Genomic DNA, 18,957 nt, shown 5'->3' with positions numbered 1-18,957 from the left:
CCCGAAACAGCCACTGTGCCCAGAGCGTTGCTGTCACCCACAGGGATAACGGAGGGCGTGCGGGCGTCTCAGTTACAGCAAAAAGCAATGACTCGACTCAACACTGTAAGGAGCCAGTGCCCCTGGTGCGGAGAAACCCTAGACTGTTTTGTGTATCGCTTCTGCGGGGATGTCACCAGGGAATGTGGCTCTCAGGAGAGTGGCATTAGGTTCCTTGAGGCTAATTAGAACAAAATGGAGATTAAATAAACAAGGTTCCATAAAACAAGCTGCCCATAGTATTTAATTGTTAAGATAAAAACATAGCTGATAAGGAAGCACCTTGCATGCAAAATTGCAGGGGAGAGGTGAAAACACAGTGTTCGTGGATACCCAGGGAAGGAATCTACAAGCACTCGCTCCATTAAAAGTATCAGGCGGTGTGTTGTCTTGTCAGTGGGGTTATTAGTTCACAAGGCTTCATCTCACTGCCATTTGGTCCGTTTTGTGTCCCATCCGTGGTCGTGCGTAAAGATTCATAGAACCTGCAGTTTTGCTATGTTGCTGATTTTATTGTCAGAAAGTAGCAATTAAAAAATGGCAGGGTCTGGAAGCAGGGCTCCATTTCAGAGTTCCCTTCCGGATTTCGAAACAGATTGGATAGCATGCTTTTTTTTTTTTTTCCTCCAAGTTTATTTTATTATTTTTGCATCTTTCTGTAGCCTTTGGTTCCTTAGCTGATGAGCAAAAAAATCAGATAAAAAAGGGAAGCCCATTAGCAGCTGTATCAGGGAGGGTTCTTTCTCTCTTTCTCATACTGCCTGGGTAAGACTGCTGAGAGAGCCTTATGCAGCAGATGCGCTAGAGAGTGTGCGACAGTGGTTTGAATTTTTCCTTTTTCCCCTTTATTCTTCTTCAAAGGCTGAATCTGAAATGTGGTTGTGTGTGTTTGTGCCAAGCTAGCTTTTCACTGGAATGGAGGGGGTGGGAGTGGGGGGTGTGAGATGGGAATGGCTCCCTCTTTATGCCTTTACGTTTTTTCTTATGGGAATAAATATATTGAGCAATTCTGTCCTGGGAGAGAAATATTCTGTAAAGGAGAGTTTGCTGAGATTCACTTAAAACAAAACCCACAATGAAGCTCAAATTAGAACCTGTGTGTGTGTGCGCACGTGTGTGCCAGCCAGCCAGAAGGAAAATCTAACCGTGTTGACGCATTTGGAATACTTGTGGGGAGCCCCTGGACCATGAGAATACCTTGCTGGTGTTAAAAGGGTGCTTTTGCAAAACTGGGCCTTAATCCTGCTATTGGTACCCCATGGCTAGAGCCTTAAACCACATGGAATCCCATGAAAAGTTCTGCTTCAACCACAGCTTTTGGCCTTGAAGCAGGAATTAATGCAGGGATGTCCTATGGTTTGTGTTATGCAGGTGATTACACTAGAGAATTGCAATGGTTCCTTCTGGCCTTAAAATCTATGAAATCAGTGAAGCTCTGCAGTGGAGCAAGGATCTGTCCATATGGGCCTAACTGTGGGATCAGGACCCTGAAATGGACTGAAAAGCTTTAATGTGTTTTTATTATTTAAATGAAAGCTTTTAAAAAAAATATAAACAGTCTCCTGCCAAGTTGGAATCCCAACCTCAGCTGCACAGATAATGAGCAACATATAGAAGGGTTGTGCCTTTTTTAGTGTGTATATGTTTTATGTGATTTTTATCTTGGCAGTGTCCCTTTAAATGTATTATGTTGCTCATTTTGCAAAAAGGCTAGAATTTAAACATTTACATTCAGGAAAGAATTTTTTTATTTTTATTTTTTGTAAATAATAAAGCTGCTTTCACCCCCCTCTCCAAAATAAAATAAAGAGAAAAGGCCAAGGCAATTCTTTTTCGCCACTGCATGTATGAGAAAGATAAGACTATATTCAGCATTCCCTTTCCTTTTTAGTCCACACACACAATAATTGCACTGTAACCAGAAAACAGTTGGCATGCACCAGGCGGGGGGAAATGGAGAATAAATGAAGATGCTGACTGAAAACTCACATTTACTTCAGGATTCAGACAAAAGGCAACAATGTAAAGATTAGTGGTTTCATGTCTAGTTGAAGGTTCACATGGGTCGTAGCCCACAACAACATAAGAGATTGTTCATCCTTATTAATTGAGATGCGAATCTCTTTGTGGGTGGGTGGTTAATCGGTAGAAATGAACAAGACTTGACATAAGAGCTTATTGGATACCAGCTGGGATAATGAAGTGCACTGGCTAATCCAGAAACGAACCAGCTCCGTGTGTACTGGCAGAAAGCTATGTTGTTCTGTGACTGGGTCCCTTCTGCAGCTTTGAACAACTGCCCAGTCATTTCTGATTCTCGCGGGTGTTCTTGGGAAAGGTCAGGTGCCAGCTTGAGAAACCTAGAGGCTGAAGTTTACCCCCAGGACAAGTATGGGTAACATGTGGCTCTCTCACACGCGTGCCGCCCAACCAACATGCCTCAGCCCTTCCTCAGGGGACCTCCTCTAACTATGAAGACCTCATTTGATCTTTATGGCACTGTGATGATGGTGTTTACAGACCCCGCACAGAGCCTAAGGAAGGAAAGGAGCTGTACTGGGCAGAAGGGCCCCACCCCTCAGCAGCTGCAGAGCATGTGTCAAATGGAGGACCTGCTCCAAGGTGGACTTAACAGTCAGGCCCGAGGTGAGTGAAGGAGAGGCTGTCCAAAGAGAGGAAGCCAATTCGCAGCCTCTGGAGGCAAGGCAATCCAGAGGAGAAGTGTCTGGACTTTGGGTCAGACCCCAACCAGGAGGGTAAGGGCCTGACCCTTTTCCGTCCCCCATTCCCTGCTGAGGGAAAACAGCGGTCTTCCGAGCATCCAGTTAAAGCGTGAACTGCTGGGACTGATTGGGATCTCTGTGCTAGGGGTGAGGGGGCTGCCACCACACCTCCAAGCCAAAGAGAGCAGGGAGGTGGGAAGCAGCCCACAGGAGGCCTGCCAGGTGCACCACAAAGAGGTGACCAAGAAACTCTCTCTCTGCCTTGGGCCGGGACCTGTTGGAGAGGGAGGATCTGGGTCCCCCTACAGCCCTGCCCAGGACTTTGTGGGGGCAGAAGAACTATAGAGCCACAGCTTGCCCACTAATCCTGCTGACCCCTGAGTGAAACACACTACAGGCATGCCGGGTCCTTGGTCTCTCTGGTGAAGCTGCCAGTAGTGGTGGTTTACTGGGCCCGGTTGGAACTGGACTGAGACCCACCAATCTGTGTTGCATAGGCCCTCAAGCTGCCATCAGATAACCGCTTTCAGTCACAAATGGCCTGACCTGGATTTGAACTAGTGACCTAGCACTAAACACCTCACATCCCAGTACTCGCAGGTGCTATCCACTCCTCATTTTAAACTAGCAAAGGCACTGCCTGTATCTGCCTTGTCATCAGGCGCTCTTGGCACTGGAGAAATTAAGTGTAGTGAAAGTTTGATCGGATGACCATCTAAAGCCCTTCCTCATAAAACAGGGTCCATTTTAGATACCTGGTTTCCCCAAGTGGCTTTAGGTTCCAGAGGTCAGATAGTAGAGGTGTCAGCAGCAGGGCAGATATCAGTGTGAGGGAGTGGCAGTTAAACTAATCAAGCCATTAAGTCCAGCAGGGATGACAGAAGTATTTGATTTCTGTTCATGGATGAGCAGCAAGAGGTCTGCATGTCTCCAGCCGTGTGTGTCCCAGCTTGCTACCCATGTACTCTTCCTCCTGCTTGGCCGTGCCATGCACGATGACAGCAGAAGAGACGTGTATCTCATAGCACTAGAGCTGGGCAGGACCTGGTTTTCCTGTCCCACCCAAATTTAGAGAGAGTGAGCATTTTTTTTTTCGTTCCAGGATCATGAAAAAAAATTAATCTAGAAAATTTTCACAAAGCCATAATCTGAACAAAAGTTTGGATAAGGTCAGTTGACATGTTTTGCTTCAGTCATTTCAAAAGTTTTCACTTTGAAAATGTCAAAATATGCCATTTTGACCACTCTGAAACCAAAATTTCTTCCAGTTGGAAGACTTTTCTGGCAAACAGTTTCAGTTTTGACAAATCGGCATTTTCTTATGGACAAAACAAAGTCTCAGTGGAGAATTCCCAACTAGCTCAGTTCAACAGGTGTTTCCTTCCCTCTGTGTGGTGTTTCCTGCAGAGGGACATTGTTGGCATTTCCTGGCGCCAGGGGCTGGATTGCTCTGGTTCTCACCCACCTCGTCTGGGCTGAATCTGGACATATTTTCCACGTGCAGGCTTTTGAGAAGTGACCTCCATCCTGCCTGCACTGAGTACCATTGATGGGCCCTGCTGGTATGTGTCAAATGGAGAAAACCTTGAGCTGCCAGGCCTCTCAGCAAGAAGGGAAGGACAAGAACACAAAGGTTTTCACAAATGCAGGCCTTGGGCTGCAGAAGCTCATCAACTATTTTAGTTCATGTCAAGAAGCTCTGCTTATTATCAACCTGTTAGGTGGAGATGGGCCCAGTGGCTGCCCTGACCCCCATCTCTAGAGCAGAATGCCTCAGCGTTACAGCTAACCAAGAGAATTGCATTCTGAGATGCTGTCAGGATGCGGAGAGGCGGGGAGGCTGGTGTGCAACAGTGGAATTACTGGTGCCATCAATTCTGATTCGCTGGTGCCTTTCCGAAGCCTCAAACTGCTTTTCCCTATAGTCTCAGCAGGATCACTTTACCTGGCACCAACATGCAGCCACTTCTGGGGCAAGACACCGCTTCCTGTCTCTATCCTGCTGCATAATGGCTGCTAAGAAGAAAACCAGATCCGGTTAAAACAAGTCAATCTAGGGGGATCAGTGCTTTGATAAGCCACTGGTGCTTACACACCTGAAAATGGGGCCAAAGGATTTTTAATGACAAGTGATCGGGACCTTGGCTCTGTGTTTCATCCAAATTGGGAGATAAAAGTAATCAGGTAGATGCATCTGTATTGAAATGTATTGATGGAGCTTATACACCCACGCTCTCTCTTGGATGTATGGAAGATGTGTAAGTGAGTGAGGCACACAGCATCATCCTCGCAGTCAGAGGCGTGTGTGTGTGAGAGACAGACAGATCGACAATCTTCATGGCAATGTAAACCACCCAGACCAGAACCTCTCAGAGTGATGGGTCCCCAACAGCTTCTGCCACATTGTAGGTGTCAGATTACACGTCATGGCGAAGTCCTGCGGATCATTTCTCCTCGCAGTCCTTCCTTCCTTCCTGATCTCTCTCCGTCATCACCTTCCTACAAACCCTGCATACTAAGGAAGGGCCTGATTTTTCATGCGGCACCATTTGACTTCACGCTGACAATCAGCCCCCGATAACGCCTTGGCAAGTGGCATCCTGGGGTCACGGGTGCTGGAGCGAGCGCTCAGCGCGTGATCAGGCATGCGCCTCCTGCCACCGAGGCTGCACTGCTGGAGTGCGCTTAGCTTCCCTGTAACTTAGGTCATTGACAGCAAGGCTTGCCCCCGCGATCCCACATGTACCTCCATGATGCTCAGTGCTCTTTCTGAATGTCTCAAGCACCACGTAAAGTTTATCTCCTCAGCTTGTCTGGATACCTTGCTGACTCACCTGTGCTTCCTTCCTCGGATCTGAATGAGATTTCTTCTTCCACCTGTGCTGTTAGCACTTCCTTTTCACAAGTGTTTATTGGCTGCAAACCAAATGCTGCTTTCTGGCCCCCTGACTTATCCTTGTGTCTGCTCTTTTTGGGCCACACTGTGCATTCCAGTCCCGCTCCAACTCTGATATGTGCCTTCATTGCATGTCACATGGCTGTGGTGCAGGGATTTCACGCATCTGCTTTTGCGGCTGCGCTTAGGGATGGTACCTTTCTTGCAGTAAACCAGCATTAGCTGCGCGTCTCAGCATCTCTGTCCTTATGCCAAGTAATCTACTCCTTGTGTTTGATTTCAAGTGTCTCCAGACAGCATCCCCTCGACAACAACACAAGGCAAGAAACCAGAGCTAAAGGATAACACTGCAATGTCCGCTTCCTTGGAAGGCCAAACCTTCTGACTTCAGTGCTATGGAGCTCCTTAACTCAATGTCAGCTTGTCCTTGAGAAAGTGTAGCGTAGTCCTGCATTCCATACTATCTGCACAACAGAAGTCCATTCCATACAGATCGAGGGTAGCACCCGGAAAAGAGTGAGCGTGTGCATGTGTATATTTGACATTGACAAAGAAGATCCTGTTCAGAGACTTGCAGGCCGGAAGGGACCATTGCGATCTCTCGTCTGGGTTATGCAGGAGGTCAGACCAGATGAACGTCCCCCAGAGCTTTTAACAAAACATCCAATCGTGATTTAAAAATTGCCCGTGGTGTTAAAACACTTGACAGATACAGGAAGTAACCAATTATCCTCTAACACAGGGGTTCTCAAACTGGGGGTTGTGACCACTGAGGGGATCATGAGGTTATTACATGGGGGGTCATGAGCTGTCAGCCTCCACCCCAAACCCTGCTTCACCTCCAGCATTTATACTGTTAAATATAAAAAAAGGGTTTTAATTTATAAGGGTGGGTGGGGGCTGTCGCACCAGAGGCTTGCTGTGTGAAAGGGGGTCACCAGTACAACACACATGGAACCAGCCCTCAGGACATGAGGTTGGATTGGTTATAAATAGCTGCAACTTTCTCCTTAGGAAAATGAGAAGATCCCTAAAACTGAAAAGCAAAGTCAATTGTCTTCAGAATCGCACAGCTGCTTGCATGCATCTGTCTAGCTACACATTTGAGTATACATGTAAAACAGCATGGAGAGAGAGTATATGTGGATGTGGTGTCTAGATACTATGGTGCTGCATGTCTTAGACATGCCAAAGAGAGAGAGAGGGCCGTGAACACAGTACTTATGAGGTACAATGAGTACAATGGGCTACTTGTCAATAATATTTTTGGCTCTGGGTGGATGTGAAAGCACAGAGCTAAGACAAATTGCTCAACTCACTTTGATTAATCAAGGGATCATTATTTTTAATCACATTGTTTGGGAACCAATTAATATTACTCTTCAGATGTCTTTCAGACCCACTGAATCTTAGACACTTTGCTTGACTGAATTTTTAGTCCCATGGAAACTAGAACATAAGAACAGCCATAGTGGGTAAGACCAATGGTCCATCTAACTCAGCATCCTGTCTTCTGACAGTGGCCGAGGCCGGGTGCTTCAAAGGGAGAAACCAAGAGATGAAAGACAAATGGAGTTAGGTTGAATTTGGGGTAGCCGTATATCGATTCCTTGGAAGTCTGCAAGAAAAGCAGTAATAACTAGTCAGTCACCAGTGTGAGAAACCTAGTCATGAAACCACTAGTACTTTTATTTGATAATGATATGCATTTTTGTGCTGTTTTATACATATCTAAATATTGTACTGTGTTTGCATTTAAATATGTAACCTACTTCTGTAGGTATCTGTGTGTCATGCACTTACTGGAATGTACAAAAAAAGTTCTCTAGAATCTTTACAAAGAGTTGCAAACAGAATTACAAAACACATCGCAGCATGTATGATTTCCTAGGGCTGCAATTACATTATGTCGTTATTTGGTTCACTTAAGGTCTGCAGCAACCGTTCAATATTAAAAAAGATGAATGGGGAAAAAAATGAAGATGGACCAAAAAGATGGACTGTTCCCCTGGAAACAAAATTATCAGAAAGGTTACTAGGCTTGCATTATCTGCCTTTCATTCCTTCCATCCCACACCCTCAACCCAGAAAGGAAAACAAAAAAAAAAAAAAGGAAAGAAAATGGTAAGAGAGAATGAGCGTGGCAGTTTAAGGAAAAGAACTGAATTTAACTGGCACATGCACTAATCTTTAGTTTATTTCTGGTTAAAAATATAGCAATCCAGTGCAGTGTAATAAAGAAATCTGCTGAAAAGGTAGCAGAGAAACAGATAAAATGTAAGCAAAGCAAAGCCAAGTCCACAAGTCAGGGTTGTGCCCAACACTCTGTATGTAAAATGATGAGACGGATTTGGTCACAGATAAAATCTAGAGGATTGTATACGGGCCATATCTGACCCTCATGACCCCCCTTTATCCAATGGATTTGCAGTGGGTGTAATTGTGGGTCAGATAGGGTTCCAATATGTACTGTATCAGAGAGAGGCAGTTAACTTTTTTGAAGTGCACAGCTGACTTATCCGGCAAGGACAGACTGCATGTGGTCTTGGGGATGGAGGTGGGCAGGGAAAACAGTTAAATTGTTTTTGGGATGTAACAGGACTTCAGGAATTTCCAAGCAACTGAGCTAAAACCATGCTCTTGTCATTGCGACCATAACAGCTCAGGACTGGGGTACTGCATCTTTAATGAATGTGTATTATCAGGGAGGAAGGGGTGGGGGAAAAATCAAGGCAGGCATAGACTCATAGAAGGGTAGGACAGGAAGGCACCTCAGTAGGCCACTTCCATTACGAAGATGTTAAAACAAACAAAATTAAGTGACGTATAGAAAAGAATACATCCTTAGAGGCTGCTGTTGCCAATGACATTTTTTTACAGGGACATGTCGGAAGCTGGAATATATATCCTGCATACAAAGTGCAAAAATACGACATGCTCAGAGCCCAAGCATGATGTCTGAAGCGGTCCATGGCAAGATGTAACAAGCATACCCAGCTGCTCTCCTCCGCTCCTGCAGCTGTTCCAGTGCTCCTCCCCAGATGTCCTTTGCTAGATCAGAATCAAATCTCCCACCGGACAGCTTCCTTGCATTCTCTGTAAGCGCTGGTGTGTTTGTGTAGGGGTGTTGCAGTTCAGGATGGGATAGCTGGTGATTGTTTTAGTATCACCACTTCTGGGGGTGTGTGTGGGTGTTTGGGGGGCGGAATTTGGGCTGTAATAAGCTACCAGGCAATTTATGGGGTGAGGAGGGGTGGAGGGAGGGCAGATTTGTAGCTAGGAGAAATCAGCTTTGAACGGAAAGAGGGTGGCTTTGGGCAGTTTTGCTCTGGCCGAGTAAGGACGGGAGGGTGCCAGCAGGTATGATATTTACACCTTGTAATTCCCACCACCACCACACCAGAACTGAGCAAAATGCTGATTGCTTCAGAATTTTTTTAAACTGTAACAAAAATGGGCCACTTTCCTTTCATCCTCTGTACTCGGGGGGGGGGTGTCTCTTCCCCTTCCCCAAGCACCTCTTTTTCTCCTCCTCATTCCTGGTTGTTTTTTTTTCTGGTAGCAGAGAAGGGAAGAAAAATGTGAGGGTTTTTTTTTTTGTGGCAGGGGGGTTAGAAGAGGATGGGTGAAAGGGGATTCCCCCCCCCCATCAACTTCACAACAATGGGGTTGAGTGTTTACACCAGAGACTCATTCAACCCCCTTTGCGTCCCTGTTCCATCTGCCCACCCTCTTACCTCCATTTTGCCAGTTTTGTTCTTTATTTGCTTTGGAGGGGAAAAAATAACTGACTCTTATTTTGCTGGGATCCTGTCTCATCCTTTCTGGTGCTGGGAGGGTCATAGAGTTGTTAGCATTCTGCCATGCCACACAGCATAGTGTTGTACAAGCAAAGAATTTTGGCTAAAATCCAAAAAACATTACCCAGGAAAAAAAGGCAAACTGTGAGTGAGACTCAATCATTTGTTGTTCTTCTGTGAAAAGACTTGGAAGTTGTCACAGGATGGTTCAAGTCATGATCTTTCACTTTTTTTGATTTGTTTTTGTTTGGTTTTTTTCCCCCGTTCGTACACGTAACTCTTATTTTTTCAAACAAGACAGTCTCAATTAGATGAAAAAGTTAATAAACAAAATGGCGACGCCAATGTTCAGTAAGATCACCATGACTACCAGAATGGGAGCCGAGCCCTGGAACAGAGAAAGAGAAGGAAAGGAGTTACAAACCATGTCGAAATTTGGTGGTTAGCCAACTGTTGGTAGGAAGGGTCAGAATCTGTAATTATACCATAACCCGGCAAGGCATGGTTTGTTGAGGTGCAGAGCACCAGTAACTTCCACTGAAGCTATGGGCACCTCTATGCATGAGACAAAACAGGTTGAGGGAGGGGTAAGTAGTACTTAAGTAGCACCTTCCATCCAAGAATTTCAAAGCACTTTGCAACTGTTAGTGAATTTTGCTTCACTGTCACCTTTTTGAGGCCGGTAAGGATTCTACACTGAGGAAACAGAGACACACAGCAGGTTTTGTGGCAGAGCCAGGAAATGACCCCAGATGTCCTGACTCCTAGGACTTTGTTTTAACCATAGGATCTCTACCTCACCTGGCTTTTGTCCGTGTACAATTCAGTGCAAAAGCAGCTTCTGAGACCTCAGAGGAGCTCGTTGTCATTGTCTTCGTGAAATAAACCAATTATGTTCAGTTAGGGGCAAGCGCTGTGCACCCCACGGGCCAAATGCAGCCCCCGGCAGTCCTATCCTTGTTACGGTGGAGTGAGGACAAAGCTGATGGACTAAAGATAGAGCACGACACACCTCATTCGGTTCTCAAAGGGGGGCATTGGAGCAATCCAGTGCATTGGTGCCAAGTTGTGACCATGATGGGAGGTTGACCGAGAAAGCATATACCTGGTGGATCAATAAGTGAGGATAGCACCTGAGCTTGGATTCCCTCCTGTCATGTACACAGTGAGTCTTGCCTTAAGGGACCAGCTAAAACCAGGTGCCTATCTGAGGTGACGATGGGGAAAAAAGATGGTGCAGAATGGTACTCACTACGCTTTGGGGCACTTTGGGGTGGTCTCTTCGGAGAGTCGGTTGTCTAATAAGTGTGAGCTCCCGTGCAGGGTGCAACACACCCTAGAGGTGGGCCAGCGCTGGGACATCAGTCTTCTGTGCTTGGCACGCTAGGCTGCTGCTCCCTCTTTGAATGCTAAGCCTCTGAGTGGGACTGCTGCTTGCCTCGACCAACATGGTTCGGAAGAATCCAAGTACTGGGGCAGGCTAGAATGCAAAACTGAATGGGAGGGGGCGGGCACTGGATGGAATAGCCGGCACCTTTGTCTCAGCTGCTGCAGTTGGGTAGCACAGGGAATGGGATACACAGTAGGACAGCCAGAGGCCCTGAATGGCCCCCACTCATAGTCATTTTTAATTATACAGATTTGTTTATTTCGTGAAATGGCGCAATTAGTTCCCTGCTTCTCCCTCCTTCCCTTCCTTCTTCATTATAACAAGGCTCATCTGCCCATTCCGGTTGGAACAAGGCAGGGGTGGATGCCCTCATTAAGCCAGTCTTCATACCACAGTGCAGATCTATTTAAAAACCTCCTTGCGAGACAGAGATCATTTCTCCTCTGGAGCTGCTTGATTCATTTCACATCTGGGGAGGCGGGGGCCCAGGGGAAGGAGGACAGGGAGGATGGGGCTCTGCCTTTGAAAAGCTCAAGCTTGCTGGAAAGGCATATGCTGTTGCGTAGCAACGAGGTCAAAGGAAGCCAACCAAATGGAAGGATTTCTGAGGGAGCCTCCTGGCAGCCAGGTAGCTGCTCTGGACTGGTTTGTGCAAATCTCTTTGCCTGTAGCCAACCCTTTTGGGTGCCGAATTCCTTCTCTGCTTGCTGCCAAGTTGGAGCGAGGCTAAATACTGTGATGCAGATTGTTATTCACAGTGCTAGCTCCATTTCAAAAGATGATTGGGTTTCACATGCTTTCCCCTTGGATCAACAGGATAATAGGTTGCTGATGGGTATCAGTTTGGTTGTTTCTGCTGGCAGGGTAGCACAGTGATGCAAAAACCCAGTGGGTCTCAGCCACTCATCAGCCAGTGCAGGATGGCTCCCTAGAGCACGTTCTCTAGCCTTTGGTCCAGTCACCGTTTAAATGTCCCAAGTGACAGTGTTTCTGCCCCTTTTCCTATTCATGTGCTCGATCTAGTAGATCAAATTAACCACATACAAGAGGCAAACTTACATGCCAGCCAGCCTGAATGCTGCTCAGGCAGATGGCATGTGGTACCCTCTCTGTGCTTCTGTCTCATTGCTGAACAGAGTTGTAGAACAGGACCAGATGTGGCTAGCCTCAGCATTTCTTAATTCTCTGGTCACTACAACTTTCCCCTCTTAAATGCGAGAAAATGTAACCCTGCAATCCTTCCTGAGACCAAACTCCCATGGCAATCATGGAGTTCAATGGAAAGTCGACTGGAATTTTACCCGAGTAGAGGCTGCAGGATTAGGCCCTTAACGTGTGTGCTGGGATACCAAAGTCATGCCCGTGAGAGGTCTGTCAGCTTGTGAAACAGGTGAGCTGAGTTTAAAAATTACCTCTGCGTGTGCAGTTGTCTCTGGGGATTCCTTGCAAAGGGGGCAGCTGATGTCTGACATTCTTTCAGCCTACAGCTTCTCTTTGCTTTTCACATTTGCCCTTTCTCTACCCCTCCTGAGCTAACTCCAAGGAGGACTATGCATGTAGTGATCTCTCCGCTGGGAATGGCCCACCCATTGTAAAGGCGTGGGAATGTCTTAGCAGAGGGGCCAGATTTCTGATAATATGCTAGCTAATCGAATAAAAAGTTTTGTGACCTTTCAGAGCTTTTGCTTCAACTCCAATTGTAAACTTTTAAATGCTGCTTATGCCTGGGCTTCTGATGCGACAGCATTGTGCTTGAACTTCCACTAAAGGTCTACGTATCCCCTTCCTGTCCCCTGCAGTCACAGGAAGCTGACTGTCCTGGGATATGTGTCATCTTTTCCTGATTCCTCTTTGGTGCCCTGGAGGAAGATGAAACACTCTGAGGCAAGTGAGCCCTGGAGGAAATTCAGGCCTGTCCTCAAGCTGGCAACAGGTTGGTAAACTCCTGTGAACGTTTTAGAACCAGCAGATAAAGTGACTTCACTGTACTGTAGACCATGCTGGACCTTTAACAAGGGAAACCCATATTGAGACAAAAGAAAAAATCCCTTTTACTTTGAGGCCCTGTGATTTGAGATGCCACACACAGCTCTAGCCGTTCAGTGGCATTTTATTTAATTCTTGCCCCACTTTAGCTATCTGGTAACTGATCATTCGATTCAGAGAGAAGCCCAAATCAAAACCTGGGACTGACACGCCTGCAGACTTCGGGGGGGATGGGCCTTCAGAGCCTGAGCTGTTTTGTAGCTAGGGCTCACATGTCATTTGAGGGCAGAGTACTTTATCCCAGCACCTACAAAGAGCCACTGCGCAGAACGGTAAAGAGAGATGTGCTGGTTCTAGGCAGTGACACCAGGAGCTGCAAGGGGTTGTTTTATAATTTCCAGTCCCAATCCCTTGTAAAGTCAGGGCACAGTTTCAAAATTTCACTCCGCAGCCCAGCATCAATGCACAGATTTCCAGACTCTGCTCTACCACGAAGCAGCAGTGTAACTACATGCAGGGTGAATAGCTGGCTGACCACATCCTCAGAAGGGAATTATTATATGGATCCTTCTTTCACTCACTCGCCTTTCCACACTGGGGATGGTAAATTTCAGCAAGAAGATGAAGCAGCTGAGCAGCTCAGGGGCCTGATTCGCTCTTATATGAAGGCCTCTTTACTTCTCCCTGGCAGTGTAAAGGGGCATGGAAGGAGGGGTAAATTATATTGTTGCCAGAGAGGTGTAAATGGGCTTTAGTGAGAATCAGGTCCTTGGCTTTTAAATTCATGACTTCCTGGGCACTGGGGATGTGGATCAAGAGTGATGCTCTGTAAGAAATAAAATGGACCCCTGCTATGAAATAATAATTAATCATAAATATTTTGGGAAGTCTTTATGTTTTGAATGTAGTTTCCAATCTGTCTCTAGCATCAATGTAGTAATAATCTCATCACTGTAGTATCTAAGCACCATAATTTCTGTCTCATTATCCTGTTTGTGTCTAACTGTTATACAGCAACCCAAGTGTCTTACTGGGAATATGGGGGGCCAGGGAGGTGTACCTCACAAATAAAACCACAGCATTGTTAATTAAAATATGAACAATCCATTGTTGTTTGTTATCACAGAGTCCAACCTTTGTTATCTCTGCCATGGAAACTGTAGTGTGGTTACCTAGGAATCCTTCTGGGATCTCTTTAGTGTAATTATCAAGGATGCTGCTCAGCAGAAAGCCTCAGCACTGGGAAAATGCTGAAAAATCAGCAGCTGGATGTCGTTGTTGCTGAATAGTAGCCCCCATGCAATCTATAGGAACATGTCACTGCTAAATAGTTAAAGAGCATTTACCAAGTAAAACATGGGGGTAAATTCTCATTGACACCTGTGCAAAGAGGGACCCCAGTAAGTGAGCACAGGAGTAACCAAGAAGAGAATCTGGCCCCCAATGTAGTTACATAAAAGAAGCAGTCACTTGGTACCAGTGCACAATAAAATAGGGCATTACTGAAAAGCCATATAATACTGCAGCAGGGCGTAGTTAGATGGCAAGTGGATCCATTGTGGTTTATGGTCTCGGTAAGAAACACTGTCTGCTGTTCTATGGGATCTGTACTGATGCCCATCACCTTAGTGTCTGAGCACCTCCCAGACTAATAGCTTGGCATAGCAAGATCTCTTGCGTATTTCTTGGAGCCTCTGCATCATCTCTCTTGCCTGGTTACAGGAAGGGCTGTATGTGAAGGCTGGGGTATGGTGAATCGGTGTGCTTCTCCAGAAGTAACGGGTGCCGTGTAAGTAGTAGACACTGATAGTCAGAATGTAGAGATAATAGAAATTTGATCCTCAGTCCTCACTCAGAAAAAATTCCCGTGGACTTTCATCAGCCCTTAGGGATTAAGCCCTGGAGCCATGACAGCTATTTATTTGTGTGTGTGTGTTTGTGGGGACCCATCCTGCAAGGTGCTGAGTACCCTCAAGTCCCAATGAAGTCAGCACATCACAGGACAAGGGCCTTACATAATGTGCATTTTTGTGTGTGTGAGAATACATTTTATTTACATAGTGCCTAGCTAAAGAAAACCAGCTTGGAGATTTTACAATAAAACAAGAACCGATTAAGGGGCTACATTTTCAAACACGCATTCCTAAATTGTACCTGTGAATTTTGTGTGTCTGTGTGTTTGCAGACGTAATGTAATTCCATCCTACTTATGAGGGTTATATGTATTAGTGCACCTGCACATTCTGCCAGCGTGACTTATGGGCCCATGTTATGGCGAGCTGTAGAGCTGGGTGTGAGTTGCAGGTTCTAGATCCAAATGCCAATGTTTCCGAAGTTTGGGGGTGATCCAGGATTTTAGTTGGCTGAATTATCAGGAGAGGGAGCCAGCCACAAAGCTGAGATCCAGATTTTGATCCTAATTATTGCGTAGTTGCAGTGGTGGTGGGGAGTATTCATAGTTCGGGGGTTGGGTGAGGCCCATCTTTAAATATTCACTTCAAAAAGACTAAAACACATACAGGATGACAATAAAAATGAGGCTAAATCCTTCAGCTACATCAAAGGCCTCCTGATATCAAAAGGGTTTTGAAAGGACAATGTCAAGTTGAACATAACACTTCTGTCTGAAAACTATTTACCAAGAGTTGTTAAAGTAATCCCTGAGATGGCTGTACATGAAAGAGATTAGAGGAAAAAATAGTATTTCCTTGCCACCCACCCACCCCCAAATGTGTTTGCTCTGTGCATTTGACAGCACTTTATGCAGAGGCAGTTTATGGATAATTTTATGGATAATTCTCCATGCCCACTGACGAGAGAACAAGAAGTAATGAGCTTAATTTGCAGCAAGGAAGACTTAAGTTCGGTATTAGGAAAAACTTTCTAACTCTAAGGACAGTTAAGCAGTGAAAGAAGTTAAGTGTGGACTCCCCATCAATGGAGGTTTTTAAGAACAAGTTGGGCAGATGCGTCAGGGATGTCTAAATAACCTTAGTCCTACCTCAACATATGGGGATGGACTAGATGACCTCTTGAGGTCCCTCCCTACGTTTCTGTGATTTTATAATTTTACAGTTTGTTGTGTATAGTCACTGTGACATAGTTATCCACTGGCTTTAAAGGGAGGTGATAGGCAAGCATGGACCAGTCCTGGCTCAGCCCTAAACCAGGGCATTCTGGGGGATGTCATCTAACGGGACTAATACGTGGTCGTCTCAGGAACAGATGACAGGAATCAAGTGGCTGCCGGACTATATATATATGGTCAGTAAAGAGAGTGCTTAGGGAGACATTGGACCTGTTGTGAGTGTCTCTAGGGAGGGAGACCTCAGACATGAAGTGTGGTGCTGTGGAAGTAGCCTTGAGAGAGGGCTGTGGCAAAAGGCTGTGGTGAGACAGGAGGTCTTGGAAGGCTAAGATCAAGGCCTGAATGTGGAAAGACCCCAGGAACCCCATTGCCCAGATATGCAGATAAGCCCCATTCACACCAGTGTAAAGCAGAAAAGGGGCCTAAGCCAACGGCCTGGAAGACAGTGGAAGTCTTTCCCTAGACTTCAAAGGGCATTGGATCAGGCCCAGGCAGAGATACAAATGTGGGTGAACTGAACAGCCATTCAGAGTCCAAACAATGTTCGCGTTGACCAGCCCAACCTGCCAAATGACAGCGGGAACTGGGGGTGGGAAGAGCCCTTTACAAGCAGCCGCTAGTAGAGATTCACTCTCAGTCGCCCGTCTTCCTAAACGTCAGGTGGAAAGAGTCTCTGTTGGCGCAGGGAGTGGGTGTTAGTTCATTACGGAGGCAGCAACCGGTCGCTATTTTTATCACTTGTTTTGTATTCTTTGGGACTCAAGGTGACTACATTTTCTCCATCCTGAGGTGCAATCCCTTTAAAATGCTTTGAAAGCCCCTGAAAGAGCTGAGAAAGGAACATTTGTCACCTACGTAGGCTGGGAGGTTCTATTTCTGGGGAGAGCTGCTGGATTTCATCCGCCCTGCTTCCTTCCCCCTTTAAGCATTGACTCATATCACCTTCTTCTCTCAGGTATCCTCCCCCTGGCTCAATACCTGGCCAAGCAGCCTTCGCTGACACCCTCATCACTTCCACTGTGATACCTCAGCAGAGGCGTGCTAATTACAGGCTGGCTGGCTCCCTTTCACTTTCCCTGATGACAGTGAAACATGCTTAGGATATCTCAATAGAGAATGAGCCTCTTAAAAAAACAAAACCCGGCGGCCACTGGAATTTTTCTCTTTCTGTTTATAATGCCTTGCCGGTCGTTGAAATTGAACAGGGACATTTCTGTGGTCTAATCAAACAAAGCTCCCATAACAAGAGTTGTCCTTGAGTTGTTTGAAATAAGACAGGATTTTAGCGAATAACTGAGAAAACCAAAGCTGCATCTGACAACATCTGGGGGTGAGGGGAAATGTGTTAGAGGTGAACACAGATTTTTGGTAGCATGGATTGTACCCAAAAGTGGACAGGGCTTTTCTAATGAACATCTGTGAAAGGAGAACGTCAAAGGACCAATTGTTCGTCCTGCTGAAATCAAGAGGTGGTTTGTCATAGACTTCATTGAGACCGGAATTTGTCCCTGTAATTGCTTCATCTAAATAAATGTGATCATAAAATATCAGCTTTGGAAGGGACCTCAGGAGGTCATCTTAATCCAACCCCCTGCTCAAAGTAGGACCAATCCCCATTTTTGGCCCCAGATCCCTAAATGGCCCCCTCAAGGCTTGAACTCACAACCCTGGGTTTAAGCAGGCCAATGCTCAAAGCCCTGAGCTATCCCCTCCCTCTGCTAGCACTCCTGCTAAATTACGATAATCTAATGAAACTGTCTGGTATCAGTTCATGTCTGAATTCTGGCCTGACTGAGGTCCCACAACACTCATTAGCTTGCCTGGGAGATGCAGCTGTTTAGCCCCTTTGCAACTCAAGTCATGTATTTATTCTCCCCTCCCTAAAAACATGATGAATTTTGTGCCGATGAGTAAAAGGGCTGCTGGCATTTTAAAGACTCTGTTCCTCCATACCTCCCCAAAGATTAGTTCTCTTTTTCAAAGACTGGTCCAGAGGCTACAGAAAGCGATGGACCACTCAAACGTAGGACAGATTTCTGCATCATACAGTCCCCGCAACCTGACAATACAGGAGCCAGTACACGCCCATCCATGTCCAAATGGTGGCAAGCCGCTGCATGTTGATGTGAGTTTGTTCTGGGTGTGCAGGTCCACACACACACAGAAACATCAAGGTTTGGGGTTTTTTTACTTTTTCTTTTAAATTTTTCATATGAACTGAGTACTGGCTTGAGAGCCCTGAAGACTGAAATCCCCTGACTACTCACAGAAAGCACATGCCAAAGCAGCGCATGCTGCCCAACCTCTTCCTCCCCTCGCCGGTTGTTCAGCCCTGGCCTGGAGGGATCACATCTAGAGGGAAGGCACCGCCTCCACAGCATTTCAACGCCTTGGGCGCTCCTATAATGCTAACAACAAGGGGTGGGACTAGTGCCAGCTGTGATAATGGCTTCGCTGGGAACTGACCTGAACCCACCCTGTTCACTTCACATAGGGCACATAATCACTATTGGATGGTCATTACTTGTGGTCGTTACTGCGCTGGGGCTGGATTTGGACTGATCACCCAGAGGAGAGAAGCTACTGCAACTAGGAGCCAGTATTCTGGTTTCAATAGTGGCTCCTGTTGAGCTGGTTTATGGTCGATTATTTTTAAAACCGCTTGTCCTGCAAGAGTGATGCTCAAGGATGTTCTAGGTAGGTCAAAAATAGACCTGCCCAGCTAACAGCCTCCCTTTCTTCCACTTTCGGAAGCAACCCAGTTGTCTTTGAGATGAGAAATGTCTTTTTCAGCAAACAGCTTCACAAACGACAACGCTGGGCATGGCAGAAAAGCAGGGCCGCTGTGCAAGCTGTCCGCTGTGTGGGAGCGCACGGACTTTTGCAGGAGCTGTGGTTTGCGTTCTGCAAAACCTCTCTGCCAGGAGGCTCTACATCAGGACTGCCCACGTGCTGGAGGCAGCCTGCTGGAAATAGGAAGGCTTGTCTAAAACTGGCATTCTAAGTTGTGCTCTGGGGAGGCTGGATGGACTTAA

At 46.2% G+C, this 18,957-nt stretch overlaps 1 protein-coding gene across 2 annotated transcripts in view; it reads right to left on the bottom strand.

Moving 5' to 3' along the window:
• Window positions 1-265: 265 nt before the first annotated feature.
• Window positions 266-18,957, bottom strand: part of JPH3 (junctophilin 3) — a 123,587-nt gene continuing 104,895 nt past the window's right edge. The window contains exons 5-6 of one of the 2 annotated variants that reach the window (XR_012154539.1): window positions 9,396-9,846; window positions 266-7,276 (exon numbers count right to left, since the gene is read on the bottom strand). Coding sequence is in view for 1 of the 2 variants with exons in the window: in XM_073308146.1 (XP_073164247.1) it covers window positions 9,766-9,846 (81 nt within the window). In the remaining variant the exon portion in view is untranslated. The other variant, XM_073308146.1, reaches the window with a different exon arrangement.

This window comes from Lepidochelys kempii, chromosome 12 (assembly GCF_965140265.1).
Source record: "Lepidochelys kempii isolate rLepKem1 chromosome 12, rLepKem1.hap2, whole genome shotgun sequence".
Classification (NCBI taxonomy): domain Eukaryota; kingdom Metazoa; phylum Chordata; order Testudines; family Cheloniidae; genus Lepidochelys; species Lepidochelys kempii.
Note: the sequence above shows the minus strand (reverse complement) of the source record. Positions and strands in the feature narration are given on the sequence as shown.